Source organism: Cygnus olor, chromosome 3 (assembly GCF_009769625.2).
Source record: "Cygnus olor isolate bCygOlo1 chromosome 3, bCygOlo1.pri.v2, whole genome shotgun sequence".
NCBI classification, from domain to species: domain Eukaryota; kingdom Metazoa; phylum Chordata; class Aves; order Anseriformes; family Anatidae; genus Cygnus; species Cygnus olor.
In genome coordinates, this window is record NC_049171.1 from 1,299,100 (window position 1) to 1,316,325 (window position 17,226).

At 67.8% G+C, this 17,226-nt stretch overlaps 2 protein-coding genes across 2 annotated transcripts in view; one reads left to right on the forward strand and one right to left on the reverse strand.

Moving 5' to 3' along the window:
• Window positions 1-4,537: 4,537 nt before the first annotated feature.
• Window positions 4,538-17,226, forward strand: part of CLU (clusterin) — a 20,721-nt gene continuing 8,032 nt past the window's right edge. Inside the window, exons 1-2 of the mRNA XM_040552275.1 lie at window positions 4,538-4,622; window positions 14,525-14,534. Of these exons, the coding sequence (XP_040408209.1) occupies window positions 4,557-4,622; window positions 14,525-14,534 (76 nt within the window). The 5' untranslated portion in view covers window positions 4,538-4,556. The remainder of the gene's footprint in view (window positions 4,623-14,524; window positions 14,535-17,226) is intronic.
• On the reverse strand, window positions 5,196-9,697 carry SCARA3 (scavenger receptor class A member 3). The gene is given in 7 exon segments (XM_040552274.1): window positions 5,196-5,660; window positions 5,662-5,771; window positions 6,538-7,581; window positions 8,065-8,163; window positions 8,562-8,681; window positions 8,763-8,816; window positions 9,565-9,697. Coding segments are annotated over 7 exon segments (1,875 nt in total). The 5' UTR covers window positions 9,683-9,697; the 3' UTR covers window positions 5,196-5,330.

Here is a 17,226-nt window from a genome sequence, read left to right on the forward strand (position 1 = left end):
TATTCTAGGGAAGGGGTTGCTGTAGCTTTTAATCCTGTGAGATTTAGGAAAGAAGACGACAAATTGTGCCGTCTCCCCGCTGCCCTGGCAGCCCGGCGGGGCAGAAGCAGGGGTTTGGGGTCACTGCTGTGTACACGAGCCCCAAAACCCCGCTGCTGACTGCACAACCCTTCTCTCCCTGGGGCTGGGGGATCCCTCGGAAACTGGGGTGTGTAAATTTTGACAGGCTGACAGCTGCTTTGCAGGCCTGCCCTGGCAGTAAAGCTGGCAGTTTGTAGCTGCTCGTTAACTACAGGGCTACAAACGAAGGCTCTGAGCTCGGCTGATGTTGCAGCCTACCTGAGCACATTACCGGGGCTGCGCGACGTGCCTGAGAACAGCCCCACGGTGTGATATTTTTCTTAATTGCGCTTTATTTCTGGGCTGTTCCCTGGAAACCTTCTCTGCAGGGAGGAGCTGACGCAGAGGAGTGGAGTTTTGTGCGGTGTCTGAGCCCGTCCCGCTCAGAGCTCCCCGAGCTCTCTGTAAGGTTTCGTGGGTGAGTCCGTACGAAGCGATCGCGGTCATCGGTGCAGCACCTGTATATATGTCATGATTAAATTCATACCGTGCTGGTAAAACCTGCCGGAAGGTGAGTGTCTCCTCTGAGGAAGAGCAGAGCCGTGTCTGGGGAGTTCTCCTCGGGCTGCGTGAAGCTGGAGGCCCCGGGGAGGTCGCGCAGAGGCAGCGTCTCCCTTCCCCACGCCGCTGCCTGACCTCCCTGTGTTCTGCACCCTGCCCCTGCTGGCTCAGGGCGTCCTCCTCCTGTCCTGGAGCGGGGCTGGGGGTGCAGGCAGCCCCCGTCCCCTGTCTTTTTCAGGGCAGGGGAGCTCCCTGCGGGCTCAGCAGCACGCACGGACCCCTGCCCTCCCCCCGGACTTTGGGTGTCCCCGGGAGGGCTCCGAGGAGCCAGCCTCTCCCCCCGTCCCCTCCTTGTTTGTCTCCCCTTGCTCCTTTTCGTGCTGCTGTCCGAATTTCCCAGCCGGGGGGGTGGTGGTGGTGGTTGGGGGGGGGTGTTTGCAATCCCTCCCAGCTCTGTTTACCTTTCCTTTCGCTCCCCGCCAGGGTGAGAAGAAAGGCGCCGCAGGCCTGCTGGCGGCAGCTCAGCTCAGCTCAGCTCAGCTCAGCTCGCTGCCTCGCGGCCCCCGCTGCTTCCCCGTGTCCCGGGACGGCCGTGGGAGGCGGATGTCTCCTCCTGCAGCGGCTCCAAGCCTTGGGAAAGGACTCGAATCGTTCCCAGCCCCTGGCCGCTGGCCCAGCACAGCCCTCGGAGGGCTGCGGGGTGACTGCCGCGGTCCTGCAGGGCCCGGGGGTCCCTACACGTACCCAAATGTACCCGTACGTACCCCAGGGTGCGCTTCCGGGGGCACCCATGGGTGCTGCGAGCTCGCAGGAGGTGGGGGAAGAGCATCCATCTGTCCGTCCATCCATCCTCCAGCTCTGGCCGGGCTTCTCCCGACCTCGGAGGGAGGAGACCTCCCAGCACAGGGCTGGATTTGGAGGGAAGGGCAAAGGGGGAGCGCGCTTTAACCCCCCCCCCCCGAGAGGAGTTTTGCTCTCGCTGTAACCAAAATGTTTAAGAGTCTAACCAAAATATTGGTCCAAAGGGAGTTAGTGTGGGAGGAAGAGCCACACCCTGCTGCAACGGGGTATTAATAACACACTCCCTATTAATAACACGCTTTAAATCATTTAATGTCCTTCCCAGGACGTACCCCTTCCCCGTCCCGAGGCTGCGGGGTTTGGGCTGGGGTGGGCGAGGGGTTCAGCCTCTGGTCCCTTGTGGGGGGGGGAGGAGGAGGAGGAGGAGGAGGGGGAGGAGGAGGAGGAGGAGGAGGGTGGGGGGCTCTGCGTCCCGCTGCTGCTCCTGCCCTGCCTCAGCTCGGGCTCAAATGAACCGGGGGTGACTCCCAGCTGCTGCCACCCCAAGCTCTCCGCGGGGTCCTGCTCCTTTCGGGACCCATCCTGGGGTGCTGAGCCTGGCTGGGTGCATGGACGGGAGAATTTGGGGTGTGGAGGGGGTCCCCAAGCCCCCCGGGGCTGCTCCCTGCCCCCAGGGCCGGCCCCACAGCTGCTAAATGGAAGCAAAGAATAACCTGCGGCGTGGGGAGCTGCACCCGGACCCCGCCAGCACCCCAAGGGAGCCCCCCGAGTCCCAGCGGGGTGGTGACGAGGCCACCCTCGTGCTGAGGCCAGCAGCCTCCCGGGGCTGCACGCAGGACGGATGAGCCTCGGGGCGCCCGTGCCCCCCACGTGCACGGTTTTGGGGCCAAATAGCGAGTTTTGACCCACGAACTGCGTCATGGGGAGCGCGGGGATGGGGACGGGCAGGAGGGGGCCACGAAGTCTGATGGGGAAACTGAGGCAGGGGGACGAGTTTCCCCCTTCCAGCTGCAACGGCAGAGCCCAGGAGTCCGGGAGGCTCCCGTGGGGGACCCAGGTGTTTGTGTGTGTCCCGTCCCCCCCCCCCGAGGGACAAAATCCTACTCAAAAGGGCCCTTTCATGGGGCGCGGGCGTTGGCCGGGGCTCGGCCCCGCGCTGCAGCTGCCGCCTGTTGTGCTTGGCTCCGGCACCGCCGGCGGCTCCGCTGTGCTCGGGTGTTCGGTGCTGGGAAACGGCCCCTGGGAGTCACTGCTTGGTGGGGTGTCCACGTCCCCCTGGGCGTCACCACTGCGGGTCTGTGAGTCCCTGTCCCCCTGGACGTTGCCGTTTGGGGTCCGAGTGTCCCCATCCCTTTGGGCGTCACTGTTTGGGGTCTGCGTCTCCCCATCTCCCTGGGCATCCTTGTTTGGGGTCTGCATGTTCCCATCCCCCTGCACATAACCATTTGGGGTCTGTGTGTCCCCATAGCCCTGGGCATCACAGTTTGGGGGTTGCATGTCCCCATCCCCTTGAGCATCACCGTTTGGGGTCTGCGTGTCCTCATCCCCCTGGGTGTCACTGCCTGTAGGGCTTCATGTCCACATCCCCCTGCGCATCCCTGTTTGAGGGCTGCGTGTCCCCATCCCCTTGGGCATCACCGTTTGGGGTCTGCCTGTCCCTGTCCCCCTGGACATCCTTGTTTGGGGGCTGTGTGTTCCCATTCCCTTTTACATCACTGTTTGGGGTCTGCATGTCCCCATCCCCCGGGACGTCACCATTTGGGGTCTGCATGTCCCTGTCCCTTTGGGCATCACTGTTTGGGGTCTGCGTGTCCCTGTCCCACTGGACGTCACCATTTGGGGTCTGCATGTCCCCATCTCCCTGCACATCATCGTTTGGGGTCTGCATGTCCCTGTCCCTCTGGGCATTGCTATTTGGGGTCTGCGTGTCCCTGTCCCCGTGGACATCACCGTTTGGGGTCTGTGTGTCCCCCTCAGGAGGGGCAGTGCCGGGAGCACCGTGCGGGTTTGTGGGGTGCCCGCAGCCCCCCAGCATGGGGCAGGTTTGGGGTATTTTGCTCTGTGCCCCCCCAGCACCCTCATCCTGACCCTCTGCAGGGGCAGTAAAGTTGGTGTTTGTTCCCCGCCCCCCCCGGCACCAAACAGCCCCGCAGCCCTGGAGCTCTGCAGGCGTCGTTTTTGGGATGAAAACAGGAAAACGCCGTGCCAACAGCAATAAAGAGCACGGCGGGACCGAGCCGGGGCACGGGCAGGGCCAGCAGGGGAGGGCACGGGGCTGGAGGCACCGGGGGGGTGGCAGGGGTGGGGCGGGATGGGGATGGGGTGGAGATGGGGAGAGAATGGGGTGGGAATGGGGAATGGGATGGGATGGGGATGGGGATGGGGTTGGGGGTGGGATGGGATGGGGACAGGAATGGGGATGGGGACAGGGACTAGGGTGAGGATAAGGATGAGGATGGGGACAGAATGGGGATGGCGATGAGGACTGGGGTGGGATGGGAATGGGAATGAGGATGGGGATGGGGATGGGGATGGGAATGGGGACAGGAATGGGGATGGGGGCAGTATGGGGATGGGGACAGAATGGGGATGGGAACAGGGACTGGGACGAGGATGAGGAGAGGGCCCGGGCCAGCCGTGCCCTGAACAAGCAGCTGGAAAGCAAACTCAGGGCAGGCTGTGGATGGCAAAACCCCGTTTCTCCCACGAGCGGGCAGTGAAGCAGCACTGGGTCGTGCAGGCAGCCAGGCAGGGATGTGTGTGAGCGCTAGGGGATTTTTGCGCCGGCACCGCAGGGAGGGGAACCCCGGCAGAGCCCGAGGTGGGGCCGGCTGTTTTCCCCAGCGCCGTGTTGCTCTTGGCACCGCGGCCCCGGCTCGGGTACCTGGGGCCTCCCGGCTGCCCCCTCCCTGCCCTCAGCAAGGGAAAAAACATCCCACACCCTGCCCCGGGGGGGCCGGGGGGCACGGGCCTGGCTCCGGGGGGCCCTTCTGGGGGGCGAGGAGCGGGGTCCCCGATGGAGACCTCGTCTCACACGGCACGAGCGTGTGCGCTCCTCGGCACGCACCGCGGGGCGCCCCTGGGTGCGCGTGCACACGTGTGCGCGTACACAGGTGTGCCCACGTGCCCTGGGTATGCACACACACGTACAAACACACACATGCACACGGGGGGGGCTCTCTGAGGCCGTCCCCCCCAGCTCCCACCCCACACAATCCGGCCCCAGGTGGCCCAGAGCAGGACCAGATCTGCGGGGTTTTGGGGTTTGGGGTTTGGGGTATCCCCGTGATTAGCCCCAGCCCGGCCACCAGCACCATCGCTCCATCTGCATCTCCCTCGGCTACATCGGGGGGGCTACAGAGGGGGCTTCTCCCCCCCCTGCCAGCTCCATCCAAGCTGCAGGACGGGGCGACGAGCCCAGGCACCCGCACAGGTTCTGCGCCCACCTCCCCAAATCACCAGCAGCGATGCAAAACGCTTCCCCTGCACCTCCTGCCCCACGCCGACACCAGCGGCTCACCCCCCAGCCCCCCAGGAGGCAGGAGCCGCGGGTCCCCGCAGGGATTTATTGTGCCACGAGTACAAAGCCGGTGCAGCGAGGGGCGGCGGGGGGGGGGGGGGGCGGCGGCCGGGGAAAGGGGGGCAAACCAGCTGCACCCCAACCCCTGCAGGTCCTCGTCCCGCGGGACCCCGGGGTCTCGTTGCCCACAGCCTGCACCCGCGGCCACCCGAGAGCCGGGGACCAGCCCCACGGCACCCCGAAGAATGGCGCTGGGGAGGGGTCCGGACACCCCCCCCCCCGGGGTCCTTCCTGCCCTGTCCCCAGGGGCTGGCAGCGGGGGATGCTTTTGGGGTTGGAGGGGGGGGCTCCTCCGTCCCCGTGCCATCAGCGTGGCTCCAAGGCTGGGTCATGGGCCGGGGGGACCGGGGGGACCCGGTGGTCCTGGGGGGCCCCGCAACCCGGGGTCTCCCTTGGGTCCCGTGGGGCCGATCCGTCCCACAGCCCCCGGGTTCCCGGGGAGCCCCGGTTTTCCCTGAGGACCGGGGGGTCCCGCCGGCCCCGGCCCCCCCTCCGGCCCTGGGGGGCCCAGGTCTCCCTTGGGCCCCGTCTGTCCCTCGGAGCCGGACAGCCCAAAGCTGCCCTTTGTGCCCTTGAGGCCGGGGAAGCCCTTCACGCCCAGGGGTCCCCTCTCTCCCTGGGGACCGGGAGGACCCGGGGGGCCGGGGGAGCCGGGGGGGGCCTGGTGAGCCCAGGCTGCCCGCGTCGCCCTTCTCTCCATTGCTTCCTGCAGGACCCTTGGTGCCCACGTCGCCCTTGAGGCCGCGGGGGCCCGGGAGGCCCGGCACACCTGCGGGAGGAAGAGGAAGGGGGTGAACGCGAAGCTCGGGGTGCAGCATCCCGGAACGGTGAGCCAGGGGGGTGCCCTGTGGTTTTTTTGGGATCCCGGTTAAACCCAGAGCTGCTTTGGCTCCCAGCTCTGTGGGGGGGGCATCCCTGAGCACCCCTGTGCATGCGGAGCCTCCTCTCCCCCCCTTCCTGCGGTCCCCAAACAGCTGTGCCAGCAGGACCCAGGGTCTGAGGACACCATAATTGCTTTTTCCTGGAGCAAAATCCCCTTTTTTAGCCAAAGACAGCAAGGGAGAGCGCTCAAAAGGGCTGAGCTGGGGGGGTCCGGGCAGTGCAGACCCCCTGGACAGGGCTCGCTGGGGGTAACAGGGGACGTGGGTGGATGGAGATGTCCCCAGGCCGCCAAAGACACCAGGGGAAGCTTCAGGACGCCTTGTCCAGGGGTGTTCGTGCCCTTTCCACCAGGAGCAGCGAGGGGGGCTCACCAGCACCAAGGGGGAGAGCTGTGGTGTACGGACCAACCCCACTATAACCACCTGGGTCACCTCCTGGCTGCCCTGTCCCCTGCACGGGGACAAGCTGAGCCACGCAGCTCCGTCCCCAAGACACCTCCACGTCCATGACCATTTGGGTACCTTCACGGCCACCCCAACACCTCCCCGGCCAAGGCACTGCTGCTTTGGCTCCTGTGTGGTGTGGGAAGCTCCCGAGGAGCTTGGCTGTCCCCAGGACCAGCCCCAGAAGTGCTGCCCGCTGGGGCCCCTCACCTCGTAAGACGGTGATGTTCCTCAGCATCTCCCCGTGCCGGATGTCCACCACCTTCATCTCCTCCATGACCATGGACAGGTTGCGGACGTCGAAGTCCAGCCGGGCGCTGAGCAGGCCGAAACGTTCCCGCAGCCGGTCGGTGGCTCCCTGGGCCTGGCCGAGGGACTTGTTGAGGTAGTAGAGCTCCTCGGCGTGGGCGTGGAAGCCCAGCGTGCAGGAGAGCCGCACGTCGTCCAGGTAGCGCAGCATGCTGTGCACGTGGCTGTCGGTGGCGTTGACGTTGGCGACGATGGTGCCGATCTCCACCTCGTGGGAGGCCATGCGCCCTTCCAGCGTCTCGAAGCGCTCGGCCGTGCGGTTCTGCGCGTACTGGCCGTGGTAGCGCAGGTCGCTCACCGTCTCTTCGTGGTCGTCCAGGGAGGAGGAGACGTTGTCGAGCTGCAGCTGCAGCCCCATCACCTGCAGCACCAGCTCGTGCATGCTCTCCGAGTTCTGCCCCACCTGCCGGGCCGCGGCGCCCACGCTGCTTTGAAGGCCCTTCACCATCTCGCCCGTCTCGGCGGCGGCCGCCCGCAGCCCGCCCAGGAGGCGCGTGTGGTTCTGCCACTCGGCCACCATCTTCTGCAGCGTCAGCGTCTCCTCGTCCGCCTTCCTCTGCACGGCGCGGATCCACTCGGAGCTCTGCCCCAGCGTCACGTTCAGCTGCTGCACGGCCGCCCGCGCCTCCAGCCGCTCCTGCGCCAGCGCCCGCAGCGAGCCCCGCAGCCCCGCGGCCGCGTCCTGCCAGCCCCCGGCCCGCGCCATGAGCTGCCCCACGCTCTGGTTGACCTGCCCGATGGCCAGGGAGCAGCCGGCCACCTCGGCGCTCAGCTCCTGGCCGGAGGACGCGAGCAGCTCGTGGGTGCGGGAGGTGCGGTCCAGGAGGATTTCCTGCGCCAGGAGCATCTTCTGGATCTCCTCCAGCTCGCCCTGCAGCCTGGCGAGCTCCTGGCCCAGCTCAGCCGTCTCACGGCACAGCGAGCAGTTCCCCGAGGTCTTCTCATCTGGAGGCAGGGCACAGGAGGCCCTTAGTCCACCACCCACCACCAGGATCCACGGATCTCCACCACGAGGCCCTTAGCCCACCACCAGGACCCACAGACCTCCCCGTTGAGGCCCTCAGCCCACCACCAGCACCCACAGACCTCCCTGTTGAAGCCCACCACCCACCACCAGGACCCACAGACCTTCAAGTTGAGGCCCTCAGCCCAGCACCAGGACCCACAGACCTCCCTGTTGAGGCCCTCAGCCCACCACCAGCACCCACAGACCTCCCTGTTGAAGCCCACCACCCACCACCAGGACCCACAGACCTTCAAGTTGAGGCCCTCAGCCCAGCACCAGCACCCACAGACCTCCCTGTTGCGGTCCATAGCCCACCACCAACACCCACAGACCTCCCTGTTGAAGCCCACCACCCACCACCAGGACCCACAGACCTCCCTGTTGAGGCCCGCCCAGCCCCTGGAGCTCCCTGTTGGACTCACCCAGCCCCTGGATCTCCCCCTGGATGGCCAGGATCTTCTCCTCGTAGTACGCCTGCGCCGAGCTGATGCCGCCCGCGATGGAGTCGACTCTCCTGAACACTGTGGAGGGGAGGAGGGTGCTGAGGGGCCGGACAGGTGCTGAACACAGCCCTGGCTGCCATCGCCTACCACACCAAGGGTCTTGGGACCCCCGCCAAAGGCTTTGCTGACCCTCATGGGGGACATGGGACCCCCTCAGAGCCACAAGTGTCCTGTAGGACAAAGCCCACCAGGCTCCATCAGGTCCCCTCACACCATGGTTCCCTTGGGATGCAGGAGGGCTCACCAAAAGGCAGCAAAGAACTGGGGGGGGGGGGTCCAGGAATTTAGGGTTGTTTCACGCCATCCTACTCCAACCCTTGCGTTGGAGGGAAGCTCACACATCCCCGTGGGGCCGCCCGAAGGAAGGGAAGGAGAAAAGAGGGAAGGATGCGGCCCCCATCCCCGCCTGCACTCACCCAGGGCGGCCAGCACGGTGACGGCCACGATGAGCAGGACGGAGAAGACGTAGAGGACTTTGACGGCCGTCTGCAGGGAGAGGTTCCTCTGGCACCGGCTGCAGCTGCTCCGTGCCCTGCCTGAAGCAGGAGAAGGAAGGATCAGGCCCTGCTGCTGCCCACCCCATGGAAGGGGGGCAAGGGGGTGGCCTCGGTGCTCACCGGTGGTGCGGAAGGACGGCATCTCCTCCTCCTCCGCTCCCACCAGGTCCTCTGCTGGAAAGGGAAGGCAACCCCACGCTTCAGGTGGGACCCGGAAAAGCGGCGACGAGGCCGGCCTCCATCCCGAGAGGCCTCGCTGCCTCCCAGCCCCTTCCTGCAGATCCCGTCCCCGTGTGTGGGGACGGCCAGGAGCCCTCCTGATTTTTGTCCCCGTGTTTGGGCTCACGCTCAGCTCCGGCAAACCCAAACCCAGGGGAGCAGGGCGGGTGGAGGGCCCCCCCCCGTCCCCTGTGCCCCCATCCCCTGTGCCCCCATCCCCTGTGCTCCCCATCCCCTGTGCCCCCATCCCCTGTGCCCCCAACCCCTGTGCCCCCATCCCGTGTCCTCATCCCCTGTCCCCCATCCCCTGTGCCCCCAACCCCTTTGTCCCCCATCCCCTGTGCCCCCATCCCCTGTGCCCCCATCCCATCCACTCCCAGGATCAGCCGGCTCTGGGAAGGGGCCCCCCCCCCCCCGTACTCCCCAAGCTGTTGCATTGATAAAAAAGCAAACGAAGCATCCCCAAGCCCTCAGCTGATTCCGGGGCTCCCTTCTGCTGGGGCAGAGCACGGCGATGGGGGGCACGGAGCCCAGGACCCCCCCAACAGCAGCTGGCAGGAGTGGCAAACACCATGGATCCCACCCGGGGGCACCAGGCGAGCGCGGTGCACAGGCTCTGTCCATGCCACAACCCAGGAGGGGGCTGTACCCCAACCCCTGCATCCCCCCCCCAAGCTTTGCCCCCCATCCCGAGCCCCCCGACCTGCTCCACAGCTGCCCCCAGGTGCGGGGGGCAGAAGTTGGGGCTGCGCCGTGCTTTCCACGCCGGGGGGGCCGCGAGGGGCCGCGTCCCATGGCCGGAGTGCCGGCGCCGTCAGCATCCCCTGCTTATAAACCCTGCCACCCCCACGGAAACCCGGGGCGGCACCGGGGGGGTGAGGGGGGGGGCCTCCCGCTCCCCTCCACGTCCCTCCGGCCTGTCATTTTTCAGCTGTCCCAGATTTTTGCTTTTCTGCCCCAGGAACGAGCGGCGGAGGCACCCGTTGGGCCGGGAGGAGGAGGAGGTCTGCACTGGAAGCACCCCCATTGCTTTGGGGGTCTCAGAGTGGGGCCGAGCCCACCTCAGCCCCCCGGCACGGAAAAAGCTGCCCATGGGGTGGGCAGGGAGGGGGGCAGCACCCCCCCTGGCCACCCCCCAACTTTGGGGACCATGATGGGGACCCTGGCTCGGCCACCGCCATCCCCTCCTGCCCCTACACCACCAACCTCACCCCTCTCCCAGCGTCCCCCCCGCCCAAAAAAAAGCCTCCAGCCCCCCCGTATGGCCCCGACTCACCTCTCATGGCCCCAAAACCGCCCGGCCGCGAGCGGGGACGTGGTGGCCGCAGCCCCGTGCCACCGAGGGCCTCAGCGCCCCGCTCCCCGCAGCACGTCTCCTCCCGCCGTGCCGGCGAGCATGGCCGGGGCTGCCGGGCTCCCTGCTCGCCTTCCTCGGCCCCTCGCTCCCCAGCTCGGCCAGACGGTTTTGGGGAGCCCTCAGAAGCCGCCCCGTTGGCGGGGGGGAGCCCCCGGGGCCGCCCGTTCGCCCATGGGGAGCGGGATGGGGAGCGGGAAGCGCGGCCGGGCTTGGACGGCGTCCACCGAGGCGCTGGGCTGAGTGCTGGGGGAGAAAGGCTGCTCCTTCCTTCCCTCCCTCCTTCCCTCCCTCCTTCCCTCCTTCCTTCCCTCCAGCCCTAATGACTACCAAATGTCTGACCGACCGCCCCGCCGAGCCGTGCCGAGCCGTGCCGAGCCGTGCCGAGCCGTGCCCGGCCAAGGGGAGGGATGCTGTGGGGTTGGGGAGATGTTGGGGGAGGATGGGGAGATGTTGGGGGCTGCGCCCAGTGGTGCTGGGGGGGGCGTCTGGCGTCTTGGGGTTGGGTCCTGGTGTCGGGATGGGGTCCTGGTCCTCGGGGTCGGGGTCAGAGGGTTGGGGCTTGAGCCCGTGCGCTTGGGCCAGGGCGATGGGGAGATGGGGTTTGGGGTCTGGGGGTGCTGGGGCCAGATCTGGGGCAGGGGCACGGAGGGTTTGGGGGCTGGGGTCCCGCTTTGTGCCCGTGGTTCTGGCTGTGGGATGTGGGGTCAGGCTCCGGCTGCTGCCTGGGGCCACGGGGTGCTGTGTTTCGGAGCGGTGGGGCGAGGGTCCCGAGCGGGTCAGGGATGGTTTTTTTGGGGGTGCCTCATCCCTGCGCTGTGGCGGGCGCCAGGGCACGCTGCTGGGGGCTGCTCAGCACCTTGGGGAGGGGGCAACCGAGAAGGGGGGGGGGTTGGGGGGGGGTGGGAGGAAAACCCCACGCGCTGGCTGGGAGCGCGAGGGGCTGCGGAGACCCCAATCCCCACGGCCACTTTCCGCAGGGCTGCTGCTGCCCTCTGCCGAGACCCTGCCGGTGGGCCAGCCTTCATCCCTGCGTGGCCACCTTCCTCTTTGGGGGGGGTCCCAGGCCCCGGTGGGACCACCAGAGCCGGCGGGGGTGGTGGTGGTGGTGGGGGCAGTGGCTGTTTCCCCACGTGGCATTTTCCCCCGTGTCGTTCCCCACGGCTCCGCGCAGCGGCCTCGTCCTTTAGCCACCCAAACCCCTGCCGCTCCTGCAGCTGCAGCCGTGTTTTTCCTCCCCTCCCTGGTCGCTTCGAGCTTCTGCCCCGTGTTTTCTGCAATATTCCCCCTCCCAGCACCTGCCCGCCTCCTCCTCGTGGCTCCTGGACGTCCCCACCCCACATTTCAGGGTCACAACTCGTCCCCAGGGAGCCCGCCCAAGATTTTTTGGGTCTCTCTGCTGTTTCTCCCTGGCATTTTGGGCTCTCGCTGCTGTTTCCTCCCAGCTCATCCTGCGGCACTGGCGGGCAGAGGAAGGAGCAGGAGGACGTGCCAACATCCACCACGGCCATTTCCACACGGCCAGGAGCCCCACGGGGTCACCACGCGGCACTTAGCCCTCGTGGGGCTCATCTCGGTGGCTCCGGAGAGGGGGGGAGAGGGAGGGGATGCTCAGCACCGGGGGGGGGGGGGGTTCCCTCCGCTGCTCCCCGTCTTTTCCTGCAGCCTCCTGCGTGCCCTCGCGCCGTCCCTGATGACTCACGGCTCGTGGCGCTGCTCCAGGGGGACCGATTTGGCCGATCCCTTCTCCTTTTGGCGCAGCTATTTTAACCGCCGCGGCGCTGCCCCGCTTCCCGGCCCAAGCCGCTCGGTGGCGAAGGCGCTCGGGCTAAGCCAGCGGCCGGGCAGCTCCCCGGGCTCGTGCTGGATCAGCGCCGGGGCTGCGCCTGGAGGCAGAGGTGCTGGTTACCCCTTCTGTTGGATTTGGGGGTGGGGTGGGGGTGGGGGTGGGGGGCACAAGGGCCCCGGCCCCGCTCGGAGCTGGTTTTGGGGTGCCCCACGGGAAGGCGCAGCGCCCGCTCAAACCCCGCACGCCAGGCTCGTGGCGCCCGGGTGGGGGCTTTTGGGGTTTTCCTAACAGCTCCGGGACGGAAGCACGGACGGATCCTGCACCCCCCCCAGAGGGTCCAGCTTGGAAACCCACACACACGGGTCTGGGGGAGGTGTGGGTGCCCCCCGCCCCGCGCCAAGCCCCCCGGCTGCGCCCCCACGGCCCCGCTCCAGCCTCAGGAGCTTTTTCTGGGGGCAGGCACCGTTCCCCCCCCCCCACCACCACCACCAGTGGCTGGAGGTGAAAGACCCCAGCCCCTGGCACCAGCGTGTGGGGGGTGCCCACCCCCATCCGACACCGGGGGGCTGCCCCCAGCCCCACGCTGCTGCCCCGAACCCTCGCACCGTGCGCTCACGGGACAGAGCAAGAATGCGCAGAGATGGCTAAGAAAAGATTTAATAAAAAAACAAACCCAGGATAGGACAGACTGCAGTGACAGGCCCCGTTTCACACCCGACCGGCCCCTTTACACCTTTTTCTCCCACCCCCCCAATTCCGTTCTCTCTCCCCCCCCCCCCCCCCCCGACCCACGCTGGGTTCCCGGCACTGCCTCCTTATGGGGTCGTCTCCACGTCCCTGCACCTCCTTGGTGGCACCTTCCTCCCTTCCTCCTCACCCCTTGGGGCACGGTCAAAGGCCCTTGAGCCACCCCCCCCTAGCACCCATCCCACGCTCGGCCACCCCCCGACCCGCTGCTCCCCCCGGTGCCCCCCGGCATCACCCCCGGCCCCCTCTGCCTGTACGTGGCCCCATCCTGGCGCAGCCGCGCCAACCAGGGCAGGATGGGCTCCGAGGGTCCCGGCGCCCCCTCGCCCTCGCAGGGGCTGAGCCGCAGCTCCACGGGGAAATCGGGAATAATCTGGTGGGGGCCCAGCGCCTCCCCCAGCGCGTACAGGGAGCGCACTGCCGCCAGGATCAGCGGCAGCCTCTTCGCCCAGTCCTTGCCCGCGCTCTGGGCCAGGCGCCGCAGGCTGCCCGCGATGGGTGCCAGGCAGTCGGGGGCCGGGGGGCGATGGGGGGGGCTGCCGGGTGCCCGTCGCCCCCAGGACCTGCCGCACAGCGTCCCGCAGGAAGGCTGAGCCCGGCTCGCAGCCGACGGCGTGGGGCGTGCCGTAGAGCTCCCAGATCTGCTCCGAAAGGATCTCGGCCGCCTCCTCCGCCGAGGGCTCGCGCATGGGGAAGGCGTCCGCCCAGTGCGAGGACTCGTCCACCGCCACCAGCAGGCACCGCAGCCCCTCCTCGGTGCGGGGCAGCCCCTTGATGAAGCCGAGCTGGAGGCGCGACCACGGCCCTTTGGGGCGCTGGGGCGGCGTGGTGCCCGCCTCCCCCTCGCCCCGGGCGCAGCGGGGGCAGCTCTGCACCCAGCGGGCCACCTGCGCGCTGTCCCCTTCCCAAGCGGCCACCTGCCGCACCGTGGCCAGGGTCTCCTCCACCCCCTTGTGCCCCCGATGGCTCCGGGCAACTATTTCTTGCTTCTCGTACTTCGACGGCTCCCAGTTTTGCTGGTGCTTCACGGTTTTGACCCCGGCAGGAATCCCCCGAGCCCTTCTGGCCACTTTCTGGCTCCATTCTAACTCCTTTTCGTCCCCGTCGCCGTCCCCCCCGGCGTGCCTGACGTGCAGCACCCCCGGGCTGGCGCGCACCCAGCGCAGGACGCGGTGCCACAGATCCTCCTTGGCGCTTCCCCCCAGCCCCCTGCCCCACTCGCGAGCCTCGCCTCGCAGCCTTTTCACCAGGGGCTTGGAGCTGGCGTACACGTAGAGGGGCAGGGAGCTGCAGTGGTGCTGCAGCAGCTCCCAAATCGCCGCCAGCTCCGCGCTCGGCGCCGAGCCGCCCTTCGCCAGCCCGAGCAGCCAGCGCTTTTCCAGGTTGGCCGCTGCGAAGCCGAAGGAGCTCGGCCCTTCCCGGCCCTGCACGCTGCCTGCCGTGAACCAGACGTTGCCCCGAGGCGTGCGGGGTGGCAGCAGCACCAGGGCGGGCGCGGGGGGCACCGGCGAGCTGTAGGGGTGCCCCCCGTCGGGCTGCGCGCTCCTTTCCCCCCTGTTCACCAGCAGCAAGGTCCACCGCGCCGGGGCTGGGCTCGGCCAGCAGAAGCTCCTGGTTTCGCCCCAAAGGAGGTACTTCCAAGGGGAATGGGGCATTCGGATAACGACGGGGGCTGGCCCTATGAGAGCCTCGAAGGCCTGTAGCGCCAGGAGCGCCGCCAGGCACCCCTTCTCCCCGGGCGAATAGAGGACCTCGTGGTCCTTCAGGGACCGGGAGCTGAAGCTCACCGGCACCAGCTCCCCCCGCTCGTCCTCCTGCAGCAAGGCGGCCCCCGCAGCCCCGTCGCTCGCCCCCAGCCTGATGACGAAGGGCTCGGACTTCTCCGGGAAGCGCAGGGCGGGCGCGGCGAGGACGGCGCGCCGCAGGCGGCTCAGCGCCTGCCGCTGCTCGGGTCCCCACACCCACGCCGCCTGCTTCCTCGTGAGCCTCTGCAGCGGCCGCACCAGCTCCGCGTAGCCCTCGACGTACTTCTGCAGGGAGCTCAGGTGCCCCAGCAGCTGCTGAAGCTCGTGCAGGTCCCACGGGCAGGACATGTCCCTGACGGCCGCCAGCTCCCTCTCCCCGATCTCGTGCCCCCGGGCCGTGAGGGTTATGCCCAGGTAGTCCACCACGCGCTGCACCAGCTGCGCTTTCTGCAGCTTGGCTTTGAAGCCGGTGCTTTGGATCAGCCTCAGAACCCTCTTGGTCCGGGCTTCCGTCTCCTCTTGGGTTTTCCCGGCGATGATAATGTCGTCGGTGTAGCAAGCAACCCAGCCTCGGTCTTCTTGGGGCAGCTGGGAGAGCATCCGGGCCACCCGGCGGTGCACGATGCTGGTGGTGCTGTGGAAGCGCGGGGGCAGCCGGGCGAAGAGGTACTGCTGGCCCCGGAAGGTGAAGGCAAACTTGGCCCTGCAGGCAGGTGCCAGGGGGATGGCGAAGGAGCTGCAGGACAGGTCGACCACCGAGAAGAACCTGCTGCGGGGGCTCAGGGACGTCACCACCTTGGTCCTGTCCAGGGTCTCCGCGGCCTTGCGGGGGGCGACCCTGTTGAGAGCCTTGCAGTCGATCGTCAGCCTCCAAAGCTCCCCGGTGCCTTTCGTCTCGAGCCACAGGGGGCTGTTGGAGGCGGACGTGCCCCTCACCACCACGCCGCCGCGCAGCATCTCCCGCAGGACGGCGGCCACCGCGTCTTCCAGGTGTTTGGGAAGCGGCTTCTGGTTTTGGAACGGCACCGGTCCCGTCGTCCTCACCTCCACCTCCTCGTCCACCAGCCCGCAGTCCAGCTCGTGTCTCGCCCACACGGCTGGAAATTCCTCCCTCCACCGCTCTTTGCTCCCGTCCCGCAGCTCCATGGCCCCAAAGATCCGCATCGGGGGGCCCGGGAAGCGACGCTGGGGCTCTCCTTCCTCTCGGCCGGGCACCGGCGCTGCGGGGGCCGGCGGGGGGAAACGGGGGGGTGAGGTGGGGCTGCCTCCAAGGGAAGGGTTTTGCTCCACCAGCCGCGGTGGGACGGGCAGCACAAGGGTTAAAAGCTGGGGTCTGTGCCTCGGGGAGGAAGAGGAAGGTGGCGGTTTGACACACACCCCCCCCCCCCCCGGGCTAGAAGATGGCAGCCAGGTCACGCGTCCCCTCCTCTTCCTGGCACCAAGCTGCCGGGGCTGGGGGAGGAGAGCGGAGCATCAGGCGGCTGCCTCGGGGCGCTGGACCCCAAACGGTGCTCCCCAAGGAGCCCAGGGGGGGGTGGGGTGGGGTGGGGGTGTGTGTGTGGCATCAAAGCCCTGCGCCCACGGTGGGGCTGGGTGGAGGTGGGAGCCTGGTGGTGCCTGCACAGGGACAGAGCACCCCTGGGGGCTGCGAGTGTGCAGCTGCGGACCCAGAGGTGCTGCCGGTGGTGCCGAAGGGGGCTTAGGGGGGTGCCGAGGGGGCTTGGGGGGGGGGCAAAGGGGGCTTAGGGGGGTGCCGAGGGGGCTTGGGGGGGGGCAAAGGGGGCTTAGGGGGGTGCCAAGGGGGCTTAGCGGGGTGCCAAGGGGGCTTAGGGGGTTGCCCAAGGGACTTAGAGGGGGTGCCAAGGGGGCCCACTGATGTGCTAAAGAGAACTTATGGGGGTGCCAAGGGGGCTTAGGGGGGTGCCCAAGGAACTTAGAGCGGTGCCAAGGGGACTTAGGGGGGTGCCAAGGGGGCTTAGGGGGGTGCCAAAGGGGGCTTAGGGGGTTGCCCAAGGGGCTTAGGGGGTTGCCCAAGGGGCTTAGGGGGGTGCCAAGGGGACTTAGGGGGGTGCCAAGGGGGCTTAGGGGGTTGCCCAAGGGACTTAGGGGGTTGCCCAAGGGGCTTAGGGGGGTGCCAAGGGGACTTAGGGGGGTGCCAAGGGGGCTTAGGGGGTTGCCCAAGGGACTTAGGGGGGTGCCAAGGGGACTTATGGGGTTGCCCAAGGGACTTAGAGGGGTGCCAAGGGGGCCCACTGATGTGCTAAAGAGAACTTATGGGGGTGCCAAGGGGGCTTAGGGGGGTGCCCAAGGGACTTAGGGGGGTGCCAAGGGGACTTAGGGGGGTGCCAAGGGGGCTTAGGGGGTTGCCCAAGGGACTTAGGGGGTTGCCCAAGGGACTTAGGGGGGTGCCAAGGGGACTTATGGGGTTGCCCAAGGGACTTAGAGGGGTGCCAAGGGGGCCCACTGATGTGCTAAAGAGAACTTATGGGGGTGCCAAGGGGGCTTAGGGGGGTGCCCAAGGGACTTAGAGCGGTGCCAAGGGGACTTAGGGGGGTGCCAAGGGGGCTTAGGGGGGTGCCAAAGGGGGCTTAGGGGGTTGCCCAAGGGGCTTAGGGGGGTGCCAAGGGGGCTTAGGGGGTTGCCCAAGGGACTTAGAGGGGGTGCCAAGGGGGCCCACTGATGTGCTAAAGAGAACTTATGGGGGTGCCAAAGGGGGCTTAGGGGGGTGCC